This window comes from Pristiophorus japonicus, chromosome 2, assembly GCF_044704955.1.
Source record: "Pristiophorus japonicus isolate sPriJap1 chromosome 2, sPriJap1.hap1, whole genome shotgun sequence".
NCBI classification, from domain to species: domain Eukaryota; kingdom Metazoa; phylum Chordata; class Chondrichthyes; family Pristiophoridae; genus Pristiophorus; species Pristiophorus japonicus.
This window is the reverse complement of record NC_091978.1, coordinates 333,509,203-333,529,303: the sequence shown is the minus strand read 5'-3', so window position 1 is coordinate 333,529,303 and position 20,101 is coordinate 333,509,203. Positions and strand designations below refer to the sequence as shown.

General features: G+C 43.6%; 1 protein-coding gene across 2 annotated transcripts in view; it reads left to right on the top strand.

Annotated features, from left to right (window-relative positions):
* The window catches only part of elmod2 (ELMO/CED-12 domain containing 2), a 52,568-nt gene that overhangs the window by 18,710 nt on the left and 13,757 nt on the right, over nucleotides 1-20,101 (top strand). The window contains exons 1-4 of one of the 2 annotated variants that reach the window (XM_070865419.1): nucleotides 2,195-2,277; nucleotides 7,752-7,899; nucleotides 9,706-9,734; nucleotides 11,649-11,746. In XM_070865419.1, coding sequence (XP_070721520.1) covers nucleotides 7,755-7,899; nucleotides 9,706-9,734; nucleotides 11,649-11,746 — 272 coding nt within the window. In that variant the 5' untranslated portion in view covers nucleotides 2,195-2,277; nucleotides 7,752-7,754. Of the gene's footprint in view, nucleotides 1-2,194; nucleotides 2,278-7,751; nucleotides 7,900-9,705; nucleotides 9,735-11,648; nucleotides 11,747-20,101 lie in introns of those variants that run through there. The other variant, XM_070865413.1, reaches the window with a different exon arrangement.

Genomic DNA, 20,101 nt, shown 5'->3' with positions numbered 1-20,101 from the left:
CATGGGCCTGGTCAGCTCTCTTAAGATAGACAGGCCTAGGCCCTACTAATAAGGATTTCCTTCAGTTCCTCCTTCTCGCTAGACCCTCAGTCTCCTAGTATTTCCGGAACGTTATTTGTGTCTTCCTTTGTGAAGACAGAACCAAAGTATTTGTTCAAATGGTCTGCCATTTCTTTGTTCCCCATTATAAATTCACCTGATTCTGACTGCAAGGGACCTACATTTATCTTCACTAATCTTTTTCTCTTCACATAACTATAGAAGCTTTTGCAGTCAGTTTTTATGTTCTCAGCAAGCTTCCTCTCATGCTCTATTTTCCCCCTCCTAATTAAACCCTTTGTTCTCCTCTGCTGAATTCTAAATTTCTCCCAGTCCTCAGGTTTTCTGCTTTTTCTGGCCAATTTATATGCCTCTTCCTTGGATTTAACACTATCCCTAATTTCCCTTGTTAGCCACAGTTGAGCCACCCTCCCCGTTTTCTTTTTACTCCAGACAGGGATGTACAATTGTTGAAGTTCATCCATGTGATCTTTAAATGTTTGCCATTGCCTATCCACCGTCAACCCTTTAAGTATCATTTGCCAGTCTATTCTAGCCAATTCACGTCTCATACCATCGAAGTTACCTTTCTTTAAATTCAGGACCCTAATCTCGGAATTAACTGTGTCACTCTCCATCTTAATAAAAAATTCTACCATATTATGGTCACTCTTCCTGAAGCAGCTTCGCACAACAAAATTGCTAATTAGTCCTTTCTCATTACACACCACCCATTCTAGGATGGCCAGCCCTCTAGTTGGTTCCTCGACATATTGGTCTAGAAAATCATCCCTAATACACTCCAGGAAATCCTCCTCCACCATACTGCTACCAGTTTGGTTAGCCCAATCTATATGTGGATTAAAGTCGCCCATGATAACTGCTGTACCTTTATTGCACGCATCCCTAATTTCTTGTTTGATGCTGTCCCCAACCTCACTACTACTGTTTGGTGGTCTGTACACAACTCCCACTAGCGTTTTCTGCCCTTTGGTATTCCGCAGCTCTACCCATACAGATTCCACATCATCCAAACTAATGTCCTTCCTTACTATTGCGTTAATTTCTTCTCTAACCAGCAACGCTATCCCACCTCCTTTTCCTTTCTGTCTATCCTTCCTGAATGTTGAATACCCCTGGATGTTGAGTTCCCAGCCTTGGTTACCATGGAGCCATGTCTCCGTAATCCCAATTATATCATATTCGTTAATAGCTGCCTGCACAGTTAATTCATCCACCTTATTACAAATACTCCTCACATTGAGGCACAGAGCCTTCATGCTTGTCTTTTTAACACACTTTGTCTCTTTAGACTTTTGCTGTAATGTGGCTCTTTTTGAGTTTTGCCTTGGGTTTCTCTGCCCTCCACTTTTACTTTTCTTCTTTCTATCTTTTGCTTCTGCCCCCATTTTACTTCCCTCTGTCTCCGTGCATAGGTTCCCATCCCCCTGCCATATTAGTTTAGCCCTTCCCCAACAGGACTACCAAGTCCAAGAGAATTTAAGTCTGAGTCAGGCAGACAAACAGTCTGAAGTTGTGGAGAGTACAAATGTAAATCAAGGGTTGCCCTTGGAGAAAAATTCTCCTCAAGCTCAGCCTAGAATGAGTCTAAGTTCAACACCAAGTTTGGAAAGTTCTGTTTGAGAGCGAAGGTATCCTCTTCGAAACAGAAAAACAGTGGGTAAGTTTGATTTGTAAATATGGCTAAATAAGTCCACATATTTTGTTGTGTAAAACCATGCAAGTTATGTGTAATGATTATTTTGTTATGATTACTTCTTCATTAAGGAGGGAGAGGTGTAATCGAGCCACCCCAGTGGGCTTCTGCTGCACCTAGTGGACTGTTGTGGTAAAGGTCAGATGATGACAGGTTTCTGTATTCGAGCCATCTTGTCGTGTATGTTTGTAGGTGATGTGTAAAGATATATCACAGCTCACCTTTATTCTTACAGCAAAATCCGGGCCATAATATATACACCGTTGTATATGGACACACATATACAATCCAGGCACACACAGGTACATGGTTGTGTGCCAAGGGTGTGGAGGATGGGCCTGCCCACAGCGCTGCCCTGATAAGCAGCTGCTCCAAACCAGGCCCCGCCCCTCGCGCTCCGGCCTCGCGCAGTGAGCTCGGCGGCCGCGGTGACGCGCTTCCGGTCGCTGTTGGCCTGGTGACGGCGGTTCATTGCGGAGAAGCCGTGAGCTGCCCAGAAAGTTGAGTGGAGCCGCTGCCTTGTGAGTAAGAGAGCAGTGCGCGACGATCCTGTTGCCTCCCCGCCGGCGGCAGCGGGTCCGACTCTCGGCCTTCGGAGTTGGATTTTTTGTGTTGCCCCTGGAGAGAGGCGAGCAGAGGGAGACGGCCACTTGTTGCGCCTCTCTCTCTCTGCCCGCTTAATCCGTGCGCCGTTTGCACCCGTCATGTGGAGTGTTTCTGCAAATCGCTCGCTTCAGCCAAGTGGCTCCTGCATTGGTGCCTGCCAGCCCCACAAAGCGGGGGATTGCTGGCACTGGCTAACACTGACCCCATGCATCGGTAGCTGTTCTTGCCCAAGCCTGCACTCGCTAATGGCTTTTGCATTTTTTTCAAACTCTTTATGTTGGTGTAAAATGTTCATTTCTTAATGTGTTTTGACTGTCAGCCTATTCCTGAGGCAGTCTCGCTTATTAAATCGGAAAAGCAACACATCTAGTTTACTGTCACTGCAGGTTTACGTTACAGAAGGATGGACAGACTGGTCCGGAAGCTAACTTAACTCCTGAAAACTCTTGCCCATTCACTAGCGAGACACATTTCATTTGTGACTCGGTCATTTAATAGCGCTCTAGTGTTACAATATGATTCCAAGGACTGCATTTTAGAAATTCTGTGAGTCTCGTTTTAAACTGCAGCGATTAAGTTTGATTTGAAAGGCGTGTAACATGGGGACAAAACCCGTATTTGTTTTCTGGCAAATGCAATGGTGTATGGAGCCGAGTCAGCTACATAGGATATGCTGCTACATCACATGGCGCTTTAGTTGCTTTTCCACCACTCAGCTTTTCTTGTCGTGGTGTGAATTGTAAATGTGTACTACCCAAAATTATTGAATAGTAACTGTCCAACATGCAACCATATTGTATTGGACTGAAGGACCAAAGCAGCACCATCTGCTCATGTAGTATGAGGATAACAACATGGACTGTTGGCCTGAAAGGCCTGTTTAATGTTGCAATTCTATGTAAATTTATGCAAAAGTTGTGACCTCCAGTATTTTGCACCAAGGTGGCAGATAAAAAATATAGATATGTTCCTAGGTAATAACTGGTTTCTTGCTCCCAAATTGGATATGTTCCATATCTGTATTATAATGTTTTATTTCCTCTAAATTTTCTTCCATTTTGTGAAGGTGTTAACACATAAAATAATTCTGGGCTAAGAATGACCTTTGGGCCATTTGATTTCCTTCTGGAATACCAATCCTGCTATCTTCCTGTTACAGCATCTAGTGTTTCTTAAATGATTTAGGTGTCTCAGCCTCAATGACAGAGAAGCCTTTTCAGCTTTAATTGCACTCAGTGTAAGGTGGTACCTCCTGTTCTTCTGTTCATTACCTCAAATCTGTGTTTTCTTGGGTAGCTACTCTTGCATATCTGAAGGCATTGTTCTGGGTTTATTTTATCCTTTATACTTAACCTGTGAGGTTCTCCAAGACATCTGTTTTTGAGATTGAAGAGCCCACTTATCAAATATTTCCTCATATCTTGTGTGGAAGCCATCAGGATTAGAATCTGCCCTTTTCAGCACCATCTTCACTGCCTCAAGCAGTTAGAACTGCACACTATACTTGAGATGCAGCATGACCAGAGCATTACACAGCTTTATCTGGGACAGTCTGCAGCTCCTGACTGCTATCAGGTATCATATGTTACCTTTCTTCATGTGAATTCATGAACATGAAGGACATTACAACCAAACCGGATCCTAACCTCACTCAGTGCCTACAACAACAACTTGCATTTATATAGCACCTTTAACATAGTAAAACGTCCCAAGGTGCTTCACAAAAACATAAAACAAAAAATGACATGGAGCCAAAGAAAGTGATGAGGCTTGGTCAAAATAGGTTTCAAGGAGTGTCTTAGGAAGAGGGAGGTGGAGAGGGAATTCCAGAGCTTAGTTATAGATGGCTGAAGACAAAGCCTCTAATGGTGCAGGTGATGGAAGTTGGGGATGCACAAGAGGCTAGAGTTGGAGGGTCACGGAGTTCTCAGAAGGTTGTACAGCTAGAGGGAGGGTTACAGAGATAGATGGGAGCGAGGCTATGGAGGGATTTAAACACGAGGATGAGAATTTTAAAATCGAGGTGTTGGTGGACCGGGAGCCAATTTATGTCTGCGAGCACGTGAATGGGACTTGTGTGAGTTATGATACGGACAGAAAAATATTGGATTGGCTCAAGTTTAAGGAGCATGGAAGACTGGCCAGGAGAGCATTGAAATAGTCTAGTCTGAAGTTACCAAAAGCATAGATGAGGCTTACAGTAATAGATGGCCTGAGGCAGGGATGGAGGTGGGTGATGTTATGGAGGTGAAAGTAGGCAGTCTTTGTGATGGAGAGGATATGGGGCCGTTCGCTCAGCTCAGTCAAATTGGATGCCGACGTTGCAAACAGTCATGTTCAGCCTGAGACAGTGGACAGGGAATGGAGTTTGTGGTGCAGGCTGAAGATAGTGGCTTCGATCTTCCTAACGTTTAATTGGGGAACTCCAAAGGTAACAGTGGGGAGAGGGCAGTATGAGAAGCCATTGCAGGAGATTCTCTGGCTATGACAGGATAGGTAAGAGTGGAACCAAGTGAGGGCAGTCCCATTCACCTGGACAACGGGTAAAAGACATTGGAAGGGTATGGTGTTGTCATTTGTGTCAAAGGCTGCAGATAGGTTGAGGAGACATAGTGCACCATGGTCACAGTCACACATGATGTCATGTGTGACTGATTAGGGCTGTTTCAATGCTTTGGTAGGGGTGGAAATCTGATTGGAGAGGTTCACATGTGGAGCTGTGGGAAAGATGGGTATGAATATGGGAAGTGATAATGCGTTCAAGAACTTTGTAAGAGAAAACTGAGGTTGGAGATGGGTGATAGTTGTGTTGTTTGAGGAGGAGATGATAATGACAGTTTTAAAATGGTGGTGGACAGTAGTTGAGGTCAGGGAACAGTTTACAATATCTGCTAGCATGGGGCCAGGAAGGGAAGCTGGGTGGTCAGCAGTTTAGTGGAAATAGAGTGAAGAGGGCAGAAGGTAGATCTCATGGACAAGGTGAACTCGGAAAGTGTATGAGAGGAGATGGGAGAGAAACTAGAGAAAGATGTGAATTCAGGGCTAGGGCGGGAGAGAACTTTGGCTTGTATGTAAGGAGAGGGAGGGATGTGGCAGAGGCAGCTGAATGGATTTGTTGCCAGCGGTGAGCATGGAGCAAGCAGGGCAGGGGAGAGTGGTTTAAGGACCCGGTTGGTAGTGGACAAAAAAGCCAGGCGGTTATCTTTGCATTCCGGGATGATCCTAGAGTAGTGAGCAGATTTGGAAGGGTTGAGCAGGGCCCAATAGTGTTTGATGTGGTCCAGCCAGATCTAGTGACGAATGGTTAAACTAGTTGTTTGCTACATACATTCAAATCTGCATCCCTTGGACTCGAGGGGGTGAAGATGGGGACTGTACCAAGGGGAACGACCGGGGCAGGAGAGAGTAGGGGTTTTACTGGGGACAAATGCATCAAAGGTGGATGTGAGTGTGTGATTGAGCTGTTCGGTAGTTGCGGAAGTACATGGTGAATGGAGGGCCAAATGTTAGACAATTAGGAGTTTGAAAGTGCAGTTGTAAGTGACTTGGGGGAGAATTATTTCCAGTGTGGAAGGTGTTGAAAGCAATGAGAGATATGTGGAAGTGATCTGAGATGGCCTTGTCTCTCACACCAGTAGCAGTCACAGAAGCGTGATCAGGAGTGGGAATTCATTCTGATTCCTTTTCCTTTCTTTTCACCACCTGTGGAGCGGTGAAGCCAGTTTTAGTGATTGGAAAAGTTGGAACAGAAATAAAATTTTACACTCTTTTTTTTTTTCAAAACAATTGTGTGCAGCAACCAATTTTCTATATCAAGTTTCATTCTTCCTGCTGTTATTACCTCCTGTTTACAGTGCAGTGTGTGTTGGCAGCAGGAGTTCAAGGTTAGAATGGCTTCAGTAGCCTTGTGGATGCTTGTTACCGTTAAGGTGCCTGTTTCAAATGTAAAAGTATTGCAAAATGTAATGGTCACGTTCCAATTAAGAAATTTCTATTTAATGGATAGTGGCGATTTACTGGTATTTTTAGTTTGTTTCTTGTTTTCATGAGAAACATTTTTACAACAGTGTATAATTTAATCATAAGGGAAAATAAAATGGAAATTAAAAAATATATATAAAAGGGATTAGTAGGACAATTGGTTAGCATTCTAGCACTTTGTCCTTTTACATCTCGGACCGAGTTCACATCCATTCCCACTATTTGTGCTCGGTGCAGTTTGTGATTGAGGTGCTGTAACTGGGAGTAAGGCAGCTTTTAGTTTGGGAAAGTAATATGCAATTTTGCCCATTATTGGCGACATCATCCGAAAGCACAGCGTCAGTTTCCACATGTACTCTGACACCAGCTCTACCTCACCACCACTTCTCTTGACCCCTCTCCAAATTGTCAGACTGCTTCACCAACATCCAGCCCTGGATGAGTAGAAATTTTCTCCAATTGAATATTGGGAAGACCGAAGCCATTGTTTTCGCTCCCTGCCACAACTCCGTTCCCTAGCCACTGACTCCAGCCCTCTCCCCAACTTCTGTATAAGGCTGAACCACACTGTTCGCAAACTTGGTGTCATATTTGAAACTGAAATGAGCTACCGACCACATATCCACAGCATAACTAAGACTGCCTATTTCCACCTCTGTAACATTGCCCGTCTCCGCCCTTGCCTCAGCTCATCCGCTGCTGAAGCCCTCGTCCATGCCTTTGTTACCTTTAGATTTGACTATTCCAATGTACTCGTGGCTGGCCTCCCCCATTCTACCCTACGTAAACTAGAGATGATCCAAAACTTGGCTGCCGGTGTCCTAACTCACACCAAGTCCTGCTCACCCATCCATCACCTCTGTGCTCACTGACCTAGATTAGCTCCTGATTAAGCAACGCCTTGATTTCAAAATTCTCATCCTTATTTTCAAATCCCTCCATGGCCTCACCCCTCTCTATCTCTGTAATCTCCTCCAGCCCCACAACCCCCTGAGATGTCTGCACTCCTCTAATTCTGCCCTCTTAAGCATCCCTGATTATAATCGTTCAACCATTGGTAGCCATGCCTTCCGTTGCCTAGGCCCTAAGCTCTGGAATTCCGAGCTTTAACCTCTCCACTTCTCTTCTCCTTCAAGACGCTCCTTAAAACCTACCTCTTTGACCAAGCTTTTGGTCACCTGCCCTAATTTCTCCTTGTGTGGCTCGGTATCAAATTTTTTATCTTGTAATATTCTTGTGAAGCAGCTTGGGACGTTTCACTACTTTAAAGGTGCTATAATAAATAAAAGTTGTTGGTTGATTTTCAGATAGGTCTAGATAGTTTTTACTTGGAAGTGTCTAAGGCTCAAAACAGCTTCACCCTCTGCTGTGTGAATAGTGAGTTCATGTGTATTCTTTTTCTCACCAGAATATGATTGGTTTAATTTGGCATTACCTGTACAGCTCTTTCCTGAGATCTTGGGTGAAGTGGATTTTACGGAAGATCACTGGAAAATGTGAACTACAGCGTATTTGTGCTAATACCGTTCAAGGAGCAGTGCAAACCATGAAAATAGGTGAGCGTTGTCACAAGATATTTCCTTAACTTATCAGTAGGGCAAAATCATCCACTGATGCAGTTGATCCACTTTCTTATCGTAATATGGTATCTGTATGTTCCAGGCTTACTATTTGCATCCGGGGACTTCATAACAATTGGTACTCCTGTGACTTGTGTGAGCCATTTAAAATAGTTAGAGATCAGATGTACAAAAGATCAAGATGCATCAGTTTCCCGTACTTTTCAATCTATGGAGTGGAAGTAGAGCAGGTGTGGCTATCGGTGACAGTTTTATTGTGTTGAATCAGTCTTGAGACATTTTAAATTTGATGTATGAGTTGGGTTAAGTCAATACCAGATGCCACATATTTATGAAGCACTGAATATAGGAAATACTGAGTTATTGGGCCCAACTTTGGCCATGACTTGCATCAATTTTTTTGGAGTAAGTTTTTTCTGGCGTAAGTTTTAATAAATGCCATTTTCCCCCAAAAATGTGCTCCAGAGTAAGTCAATTAGGTACAATTTTTTTAAGTCAATTTTTCTTTCAAAAGGGGGCGTTCCCAGATGTGCCGGCACTGTTTTTGGCGCTGGCCTGTTGCTCCGCCCCCTCCACTTCAGAATGCATGCCACGCCAGGACTCCGGGAACTCCGAAGAGCGGCCAGGATGGGGCCCCTTTTTTCCGGCACCCTTTCCAGCACGCAAAGTCGGTGCACTTAAGGTAAGTGCGCCGAAAAAAGGGGTTGGCAAAGTTAGGCCCATTGATTCTAGAGGCTTCATTCTCTAATACTGTCAGTCTCACAAAGAAGTTGTGTGTAAATAATTGTATGTTGTTTACCATCTGTAAGAATATAGAATAATTTCTAAAATCTGACTAATGTATTTGTTTTAGACACAATTTTACAACCTATAGTTTGTAGGCTATTTTTATATATATTTTGAGAAATAAATAGAAACAGAAAATTGCATGGCTAGTTTGAAATATAGGTCATCTTTATGTTGTCCTATAGTTGTGTATGATAAAATATTTCTCCAAGATCATTGTCCAATGCTACCTGCTAAACTACAGTTGTGTTTCGATAAGTTGTTCTGAAAATTGGTAATTCTCTTGATAAGGTAATGCACCCCATCTGAATCTACCTCAATTTATACTTGTCCCCTCATTTTTCTATCTTGTGCCAATACAAAGAGTCTGACTGATCTTCTACATTCCCAAGCCTTATTTATTTCTCATCTGTCTTCTCCTTTGTCATGTGAACAGTCCCAGTTCTTTGAGTCTATCCTCATATGGTTATTCTCTAGCAGCTCAGTGAGCTTTCTCTGTACCTTTTCCAACTGTGGATTCGAGAACTGCACACTATACACTAGGTTGGGTATGACTAATACTGTATATAGTGGCAGGATTACTTTCTTTGATCTACATTCCATTTCTCTCTTTATGCAACTGAACACCCATTAACTTTTGTATCTTGCTAATTGCTCCACAATCATCATCTTGATAATTGTAGAATTTTATCTGGTGTTACTGTGAGACTGGTTCATAGTTATCCAGATCCTCCCTAGATCCCTTTTCAAATAATGCCTACTATATTAGTAGATGTTAATGCTCAAAGCAAGACCACAAACATCAAATGAAAAGTACTTTAATCTTTTGAAACAATTAGAATAATTGTCAGCCTCTGCAAGTTTTGGTATCTGTCTTATGCTTGTTTTGGTCAAATTCATATTTGATTTAAACATATTTCTTGAAAGTGTTTTTGAATCTATTGAACTATATCAAAATATTTAACCAAAATACTAAATGTAACTTTTTTTTTATAGAATATTCTTTGGAATCCTCCAGAATTGAAGTAAGTGAGGTTAATTTTTTGTGTGTGCCGTTACCTGTTTGTTAAAACGGGTCAGGTCTTGCTCTTGCTTACTGATGTAGAATTAATCTATCTCAAATAGAACTGGGCCTCACATCAAAGTCCCTAACCTGAATGATGAAACCATGAGAACATTGCTTTCTCTTTATGGTTATATGATACATTCTAAGTATTTCCTGTATTCCAGGTCCCCCCCACCACATCTTATATTGGTTTTATTTCAAAAACTAAACTTTGTAAAGTTTGTCTTCGCGCTGGAATGCATAGCTCCCATACCAGCTGAGACACTGCTGATTTTGAAATATGATCAGTGTTTCAACTAGTATGGAAGCAACACATTCCAGTGTGAAGACAAATGTACTTCATTAAATGTGCTTAAAGACCTGCTTAACTGGAATCTTGGGTAGACCAGTCACAAGTTACTCAGCTAGCATGCAGAAGGAAGAAAGACGAAACCCAGTGACGAGAATGAAATAAAGCGCTAGGTAATCCAGACCACTAAAATACACAGACAGATGCTATTCCAAGCACAGGAATCCCAATCATGGCAATAGCAGGAGGACCAGGGTTGGGCGAAGAGAATGGGCAACAACATTCCCGTTAAACTGCGTGACTGCACAGCGGTCTGGAGGTCCTATGCAGACTTTAACGTCGGCGAAACCGCACATGCGCGAACATTTGAATGGGTTGCACAGCAAGTTAAAGAGATCACCCACGGGGAAAAAAAAATGAGAGAGAACATTGGTGGGGTGTACCTTTTTATCTCGAGAGATAATAGTGAAGTTAATGACTTCAGTATATCATCAGAGAGGTAACATTTAGGAAAACAAATTGGTCCTCTAAAGTACCGTATATACTCACGTATCCTACGATCGCACGTATCATGCGACCCCTAAATTTTCATCCCCAAAACATGATTTTATCATATATCTCATGTATCATGCGAGTCACTTTTTTGAGATACCAGATGCCACTAGGCTAGGCTTTCAAACAAGTTTAACACGTACCCAACACGTAACAAGTACCCTAACACATAACAACGATCGAATACAGACCTTAACAACCGAATCATGAAACATCGAGTGGATTCTGTTGTGAAAGCTGTTCGCGAATCGAACACCGATACAGCAATCATTCCAGCTGGCTTGACTAGCGTCGTTCAGCCACAGCCTCTACTGTGTTTGCGGGTAAAAGAAGCATGGGCTGAGATAGCTGGAGCCTCTAATAATGCAGCAAACTTCAGAGGGAGTTGTGGGTGGCGATCTCTAGACCACAGCAAAGATACAGTACAAGTGACAATAGAGGCTGCAATCCAGCCCAGGAGATACCTGCCGAGATTCAGCGTGGATATGGTCTGCTTAACAGCCTAACAGCCTAATCTTGGCCAGCACTTCACACCCGCAAATTTTGTATCTCGCGTATCATGCGACCCCCCAAATTTAGGTTACAATTTAGGTCTTCAAAAGTCGCATGATACGCGAGTATATACGGTATATGTAATCATAATCCCTTAGTTGAGTAATCTAGGCCTTGGGGTTGGAATAGTCCTGTCAATAGGCAAGAACGTTTATTAAATAATAACTTTTTAAACAAATAAGAAGGTAAGGTGAAAGAGGGAGCAAATTTTTGAGTAAATTTTCTGTTACAATTTTACCTTTGCACGTACTGGTATGTTGGCCCTCAGGAATATTTTTCTGCTGGGTTTACCATTCCCTTTTTTGCGAGAAACAAATAATTGAATTAGAAAGCAGGTACTATAACATTTTTCATTTTGCACTGAGTGCATAATATTCTCACCTTTATAATTTTTTTAATATCTGTTTCCCAAAGACATTAACAATTTATAATGACTTAATGCTGAATAATGTTTGTCTTCATTAATTGTTTCTTGTTTAGGTTTTAAAGGCATCAGTGACCGTCCGTGAGGAGAATGTAGAGAACCGAGTTCGTGACATAATGGAGATCAAAAAAGTTTCCGTCCAGAAAGATCCAAAGTAGGTTTGTGTTGATATTCTTAAATCAATTTTAAATCTTGTGCTCAAAATTAATTTATTGCCCATTTAACCTCTTCAGTGCTGCCTATGGTTCTTTGTACATTTAAATGTTCAGACTTTGCTAATCATGCGGATCCATGTATCATTTTTAAATTTCCTTCAGTGCCTGAGCCAAGTGAGAATTTTTCATACAATTGCTGCTGATGCTGGAAATCTGAAATATAAACAGCAAATGCTGGAAATACTCAGCGTCAGGCAGCATCTGTGGAGAGAGAAACCGAGTTAACGTTTCGGGTCAGTGACTTTTCGAGAGAAACATTAGCTCTTTCTCGCTCCACAAATGCTGCCTAACCTGCTGAGTATTTTCAGCATTTTCTGTGAACATTCTTCACAGGTGACCCTATACAATATCTGTATGTGCATTTCCAGCAGTAGTTGCTGGCTGGGAATCAGGAGTGAGAATTCTGTCTGAGTTTGTTTTTCTCATTTGCTCGGACCACTGCGCCCCACTCTTGTGCCCTCACTAAAGATTAGCTAACTTAACACGCAGCAGGGATCGAACCTTGTAGCTCAGCAACACAGCATAAGGTGCATTTACTCTTAAAGCTTTATTACTGTCCTTTTTCCTACTACCTCCTCCGTCCTCAAAAGCATTGATTCTTTGATGAGGTACGGTTCCATGAGTGCTGATCACCCTCTGTTATCTTGGCCAAGTTGCTGTTCTTTATGTGAACCTAGATGGTGATTGTCAGTAGGTCATTCAATCATGGGAGTATTGCAGATTAGTCCAATCTGGTGCTCACTTGACATCCTAACACTGCACACTTTGCAGCACATGTCACTGGATAGCAATGAAAAATATGGCCACTCTTTCCTTGCCAACACAGAAGCACAGAGGCCAATGGTAGTCCTCCGCTGAGTTCAATTAACTTGGTATACACCAGCAATTGAACAATTAATATTAAGCTGTATGGCAGAACTGCTCACTGGTTTAAGTATAAGCCATGGAGGGAGCCAGTTCAACTAAATGTAATGTGCAGAGTGCTTTTAGTGATCTAATCACCGGTCAGCCTGACCTCAGTAGTGGGTAAAATGATGGAATCAATTATTAAGGATGTCATAGCAGTGCATCTGGAAAATGGTGACATGATAGGTCCAAGTCAGCATGGATTTGTGAAAGGGAAATCATGCTTGACAAATCTTCTGAAATTTTTTGAGGATGTTTCCAGTAAAGTGGACAAAGGAGAACCAGTTGATGTGGTATATTTGGACTTTCAGAAGGCTTTCGACAAGGTCCCACACAAGAGATTAATGTGCAAAGTTAAAGCACATGGGATTGGGGGTAGTGTGCTGACGTGGATTGAGAACTGGTTGTCAGACAGGAAGCAAAGAGTAGGAGTAAACGGGTACTTTTCAGAATGGCAGACAGTGACTAGTGGGGTACCGCAAGGTTCTGTGCTGGGGCCCCAGCTGTTTACATTGTACATTAATGATTTAGACGAGGGGATTAAATGCAGTATCTCCAAATTTGCGGATGACACTAAGTTGGGTGGCAGTGTGAGCTGCGAGGAGGATGCTATTAGGCTGCAGAGTGACTTGGATAGGTTAGGTGAGTGGGCAAATGCATGGCAGATGAAGTATAATGTGGATAAATGTGAGGTTATCCACTTTGGTGGTAAAAACAGAGAGACAGACTATTATCTGAATGGTGACAGATTAGGAAAAGGGAAGGTACAACGAGACCTGGGTGTCATGGTACATCAGTCATTGAAGGTTGGCATGCAGGTACAGCAGGCGGTTAAGAAAGCAAATGGCATGTTGGCCTTCATAGCGAGGGGATTTGAATACAGGGGCAGGGAGGTGTTGCTACAGTTGTACAGGGCCTTGGTGAGGCCACACCTGGAGTATTGTGTACAGTTTTGGTCTCCTAACTTGAGGAAGGACATTCTTGCTATTGAGGGAGTGCAGCGAAGATTCACCAGACTGATTCCCGGGATGGCGGGACTGACCTATCAAGAAAGACTGGATCAACTGGGCTTGTATTCACTGGAGTTCAGAAGAATGAGAGGGGACCTCATAGAAACGTTTAAAGTTCTGACGGGTTTAGACAGGTTAGATGTAGGAAGAATGTTCCCAATGTTGGGGAAGTCCAGAACCAGGGGTCACAGTCTGAGGATAAGGGGTAAGCCATTTAGGACCGAGATGAGGAGAAACTTCTTCACCCAGAGAGTGGTGAACCTGTGGAATTCTCTACCACAGAAAGTAGTTGAGGCCAATTCACTAAATATATTCAAAAGGGAGTTAGATGAAGTCCTTACTACTCGGGGGATCAAGGGTTATGGCGAGAAAGCAGGAAGGGGGTACTGAAGTTTCATGTTCAGCCATGAACTCATTGAATGGCGGTGCAGGCTAGAAGGGCTGAATGGCATGCTCCTGCACCTATTTTCTATGTTTCTATGTTAATGCAGATCTCACTGTAATCCAATAGATCTTCAAAGCTTTATCACCTGTTTTAATTATAAGCGTGACAGGGTTGTTGACGGCCATTTCAATCTCACCTGAGGAAGCAGAGATTATGATTGTGCTAAATGATGCCAGTAGTCCTGGCCGAGTGGTTAAGGTGTTGGACTAGAAATCTATTGGGGTTCCCCCACGCAGATTCGAATCTTATCCCTCGGGAGCCGACGCCTCACAACTTGAGCCGCCTCGGGGAAATCCCCTCCGTGCCTTTCAGTTCTGCGCGGATGGGTTTCCTGTACGGGCTGCTCCTGCACACTCTCAACCTTGCCATCCTCGCCTGCCGTCCGGACACGCCATGGCGTACCATCTTGCCATCCGGAGGAGGCGGGGGTCCCCGATGGAGTGCACTCTACGCGGGAGTCCTTCCATTATTTATCGGGGACTTGGCCTGGAGGGTGGTGCACGGAGCAGTCCCGTGCAATAAATTTTTAAGCCGGTTCACGGGCTCCCAGGCCGCCTGCAATTTCTGCGGTCTGGAGGAGTCAGTGTTCCATGTTTTTATAGAGTGTACGAGGTTGCAGCCCCTGTTCCATTATTTAAAGGGGCTGTTCCTGAAATTCTGGTTGCACTTCAGTCCCAAACTCCTGATCTTTGGGCACCCTTTGCGGAGGGGAGCGGGTAGATCCGAAGGCCTCCTCGTAGGACTGCTGGGCACGGCCAAGGGTGCCATCAGCCGTTCCAGGCAGCGGGCGGTCGAGGGGGTCGTTTACCCTGCCTGCCTGCCTCTCTTCCGCTCTTACATCCGGTCCAGGGTGTCCTTGGAGATGGAGCACGCGGTGTCCACCGGTACGCTCCCGGCCTTCCGTGAGAGGTGGGCACCGGAGGGACTGGAGTGCATCATCACGCCCGGCAACCAATTTTTAATTTGATTTTATGTTTTAAAATTTAATTTGTTTTAATTGCCGGGGTTTTTGTGTCCCCCTCCCCTTTTATAGGGGGCACTTGTAAAATTTATGATTTTATTGCCCCCCAAAAAATCACAAAGAAACCAAAATAAAAGTTTAAAAAAAAAGGCAGTTGAAAAATGTTTGGCATGGCCCCCAGATTGGGGGGCACTTGATCTAATGTTTATTTTGTTCCCCCCCTCCCCCCCCCCCCCACCAAAAGAGTTGTGCTAAATGTTGCCAGTAGTCCTGGCCGAGTGGTTACGGTGATGGACTAGAAATCCATTGGGGTTCCCCCACGCAGATTCGAATCTTATCCCTTGGGAGCCGGCGCCTCACAACTTGAGCCGCCTCGGGGAAATCCCCTCCGTGCCTTTCAGTTCTGCGCGGAGGGGTTTCCTGTATGGACTGCTCCTGCACACTCAACCTTGCCATCCTCGTCTACCGTCCGGACAAGCCATGGCGCAACATTTTGGCGTCTGGAGGAGGCGGGGGTCCCCGATGGAGGGCACTCTACGCGGGAGTCCTCCCACTATTCATCGGGGACTTGGCCTGGAGGGTGGTGCACGGAGCAGTCCTGTGCAATAAATTTTTAAGTCGGTTCACGGGCTCCCAGGCCGCCTGCAATTTCTGCGGTCTGGAAGAATCCGTGTTCCATGTTTTTATGGAGTGTGCGAGGTTGCAGCCCCTGTTCCATTATTTAAAGGGGCTGCTCCTCAATTTCTGGTTGCACTTCAGTCCCACACTCCTGATCTTTGGGCACCCTGTGCGGAGGGGAGCGGGTAGGTCCGAGGGCCTCCTCGTAGGACTGCTCCTGGGCACGGCCAAGGGTGCCATCAGCCGGTCCAGGCAGCGGGCGGTCGAGGGGGTCGTTCAGCCTGACTGCCTGCCTCTCTTCTGCGCCTACATCCGGGCCAGGGTGTCCCTGGAGATGGAGCACGTGGTGTCCACTGGTACGCTCGCAGCCTTCCGCGAGAGGTGGGTACCGGAGGTACTGGAGTGCATCATCACCCCCGGCAACCAAATTTTAATTTGATTTTATATGTTTTAAAGTTTAATTTGTTTTAAATGCCGGTTTTAGTGTCCCCCTCCCCTTTTATAGGAGGCACTTGTAAATTATAGTTTTAGAGCCCAAAAGAATACACAAAATAAAACTACAAAAATACAAAAAAAAACAAAAAAACAAAAAAAAAGAGCCTTGGGAAATGTTTGTAGTGTTCCCCAGATCGGGGGGCACTTGATCTAATGTTTGTTTTGTTTACTTTAAAAGAGTTGTGCTAAATGTTTATATGTAGGCCAGCACAAGACCTGCAAAGATGCTATTTTAACTTGAAACCTGAATCAGAATAAAGCAAACGTATGCCCCCAGTATGAAGTAAAACCACATTCCAGTGAACCCTGGCATACCTAAGCCAAAAATAACAACGGCCTGACAGTCTCAAAACATTTCTGCTTACCTGAGTTATGAAGCTTTCTGAAAAGTTTCACCATCACTTGAAGTTTAGCAACACTTTAACATTACCATATTTTACAGTGTCAATGCTCTGCCAGTGTCTGCTCATTTAGAATCATAGAATGGTTACAGCACAGAAGGAGGCCCATCAAGCGCGTGCCGGCTCTCTGCAAGAGCACTTTAACCATGAGGGAAGTTAACAGTTGGTGCAGTAACCAGCTATTGTTGCAGTTAACATGCTCCAGTCTGCTCAAACACACTTTTTAAATTCACTAATTTTAAACGACCCAGATGAACACAGTGGTTTGCGTGATTATTGTACCACCTCATAACTTTCTTCATGGTCAGTTGGGTGGAGAACAAAAGAGCACCAGTACTTGGGGATCATCTCCAGCTTACAGTATTTTATGGGGGAAAAAGTGCAGGCATATGGTGTCCTGGAACATTAGAATGAAAGTATACATTAGCAGTGGTGAGTTGCTGACCTAGCCACAGCTTTGGCAGGAGGTTCAAGGACTTCTCCACATAGAGATAGAATTGGAGGGTGAGTCACTAGGAAATTATAGGCCTATTGGTCTAACATCTGTTGTGGGGAAGTTACTAGAATCTATTATGCGGGACAGAGTGACTGAGTATTTGGACACCTAGTATTGATTTGTAAAGGTTAAGACATAATAAACAAACCTAGTTGAATTTTTTTGAGGAGGTAAAGTGGTAGATCAGGGAGCATCTATGGATGTTATATAGACTTCCAGAAGCCTTTCGGAAAGGTTCCACACAAGAGACTCTTCTCAAAATTGAGTGTGCATGGAATACAAGGTAACCTATTGACATGAGTAGGGAATTGGTTAGGAGATAGAGTAGGGATAATGGGAATGTACTCAAATTGGCAGGATGTGACTAGTGGTGTCTTCCAGGAATCTGTACTCAGCTTTTCGCTATTTTTATAAATAATTTGGAATGAAGGAATAGAGAGCCCTATATCCAAGTTTGCTGACGGCACGAAGTTAGGTGGCACAGTAAATCGTGTAGATTGGAGCAGAAAGTTGCAATGAGACATTGATAGATTAAGTGAGTGGGCAAAACTGTAGAGATGGGAGCTTAATGTGGGGAAATATGAGGTCATCCACTTTGGACCTAAGAAAGATAGATCAGAGTATTTTCTAAATGGCAAGAAGCTAGGAACTGTGGATGGGCAGAGAGATTTAGGGGTCCAAGTACAGAAATCACAAAGCTACTGGACAGGTACCAAAAAATAATTACAAGGCGAAATAGAATGTTGGCTCAATGGGGGCTGGAATACAATGGGGTGGAAGTTCTGTTAGTTATACAAAGCTCTGGTTAGACCCACATCTGGAGTACTTTGTTAAGTTCTGGGCACCACACCTCGGGAAGGATATATTGGCCTTGGAGGGGTACAGTGCAGATTCACCAGAAAGATACTGGGGCGAAAAGAGTTAAATTGAGAACAGGCTTGTATTCCCTTGAGTATATAAGATTAAGGGGTGATGTCCACAGATCCCTGAAGGTAGTTTGCTAAGTGGATAAGGTGGTTAAGAAGGCATACGGAATACTTGCCTTTATTAGCCGAGGCATAGAATACAAGAGCAGGGAGGTTATGCTTGAACTGTATATTTTTTTTAAAAAACACTCGTTAGGCCACAACTAGAGTACTGTGTGCAGTCTGGTCACCACATTACAGGAAAAATGTGATTGCACTGGAGAGGGTACAGAGGAGATTTACGAGGATGTTGCCAGGAGTGGAGAATTTTAGCTATGAGGAAAGATTGGATAGGCAGGGTTTGTTTTATTTGAAACAGAGGAAGCTGAACGTAGGCCTTATTGAGGAGTATAAAATTATGTGGGCCTAGATAGAGTCGTTAGGATGGACCTATTTCCCTTAGCAGAGGGGTCAGCAACCAGGGGGAAATAGATTTAAAGTAATTGGTAGAAGGTTTAGAGGAGATTTGAGGGGAAATTTCTTCACCCAGAGGGTGGTGGGGGTCTGAAATGGTGGTAGAGGCAGAAACCCTCACCACATTTTCAAAAATACTAGGATGTGCACTTGAAGTGCCGTAACCTACAGGGCTACAGACCAAGAGCTGGAAAGTGGGATTAGGCTGGATAGCTCTTTGTTGGCTGGCGCTGACACGATGGGCCGAAATAGCCTCCTTCTGTGCTGTAAATTTCTATGATTCTATGATCTAATTGAAGTTTTTAAGATGATTAAAGGATTTGATGGGGTAGATAGAAAGAAACTATTTCCTCTGGTGGGAGAGTCCAGAGCAAGGGGGACTAACCTTTTAAGATTAGAGCTAATCAGTTGAGGGGGATATCAGGAAGCACTTCACACAAAGTGTAGTGGGAATCTGGAACTCATGCTCCCAGAAAGTTAGGTCAATTGAAAATTTCAGATTTGAGATGGATGTTTGTTAGGCAAGGTAACGGAGCTAAAGAGGGTAAATGGAGTAAAGAAACAGATCGGCCATGATCTAATTGAGGGGCTGAATGACCTGTTGTTCCTATGTCACTTTCAGCTACTCTTGTAAGAAGCTTGGAACATAAGAACAGAACTAAACCATTCAGTCCCTCGTACCCGTTCCACCGTTCTATGTGGTGAAAATGGAGACCTGGCAAAAAAATGGGCATGATTGGGTTTTAAATATTCCTGGACATAAGGTGTACAGAAAAGATCAGGAAGGAAAGAAAGTAGATGGGATGGCACTATTGGTTAAGTAGAATGTTAGTGCTGGAGAGGGAGGATGTCCTGGAGGGGTCAAGGACAGAATCTATATGGTTAGAGTTAAGAAACAATAGAGGTGTCATTACACAACTAGTTGTCTTCTATAGGCCACCAATTAATGGGAAAGATATAGAGGAGCAAATTTGTAGGGAAATTAGAGGTATGCAAGAACTATAATAGTGATATAGGGGGACTTCAATTATCCTAATATAGACTGGGATAGTAATAGTGTAAAGGGTAGAGGGGAAAGAATTTCTGAAGTATGTTCAGGAGAACATTTTTGATTAGTACATTTCTGGCCCAACGAGGAAGGAGACATTGCTGGATCTGGCTCTGGGGAATGAGGTAGGTCAAGTGTCAATAGTATCACTGTTTCCTAAGTTCTTGCTTAGGAAACAGTGATACTATTATCATAAGGTGTAGATTATGGAAAAGGACAGGCAGCAATCCAGAGTAAAAATACTTAATTGGAGGAAGGCAAATTTCAGTGGGTTGAGAACGGATCTGGCTCGAGAAAAATGGAATGAAAGATTGGCGGCAGAACTGCAATTGCCTTTTAAAGAGGAGATGGTTTGAGTTCAGTCGAGATACATTCCCATGAGGGGGAAACGGAAGGCAACTAAAGGCAGAGCTCCCTGGATGATGAAAGAGATAGATAGCAAGATGAAGCAGAAAAATAGCATGTATGTCAGATTACGAATACATGTGAGAATCAGGCTGAATATAGAAACTTTGGAGGGGAAGTGGAAAAGAAA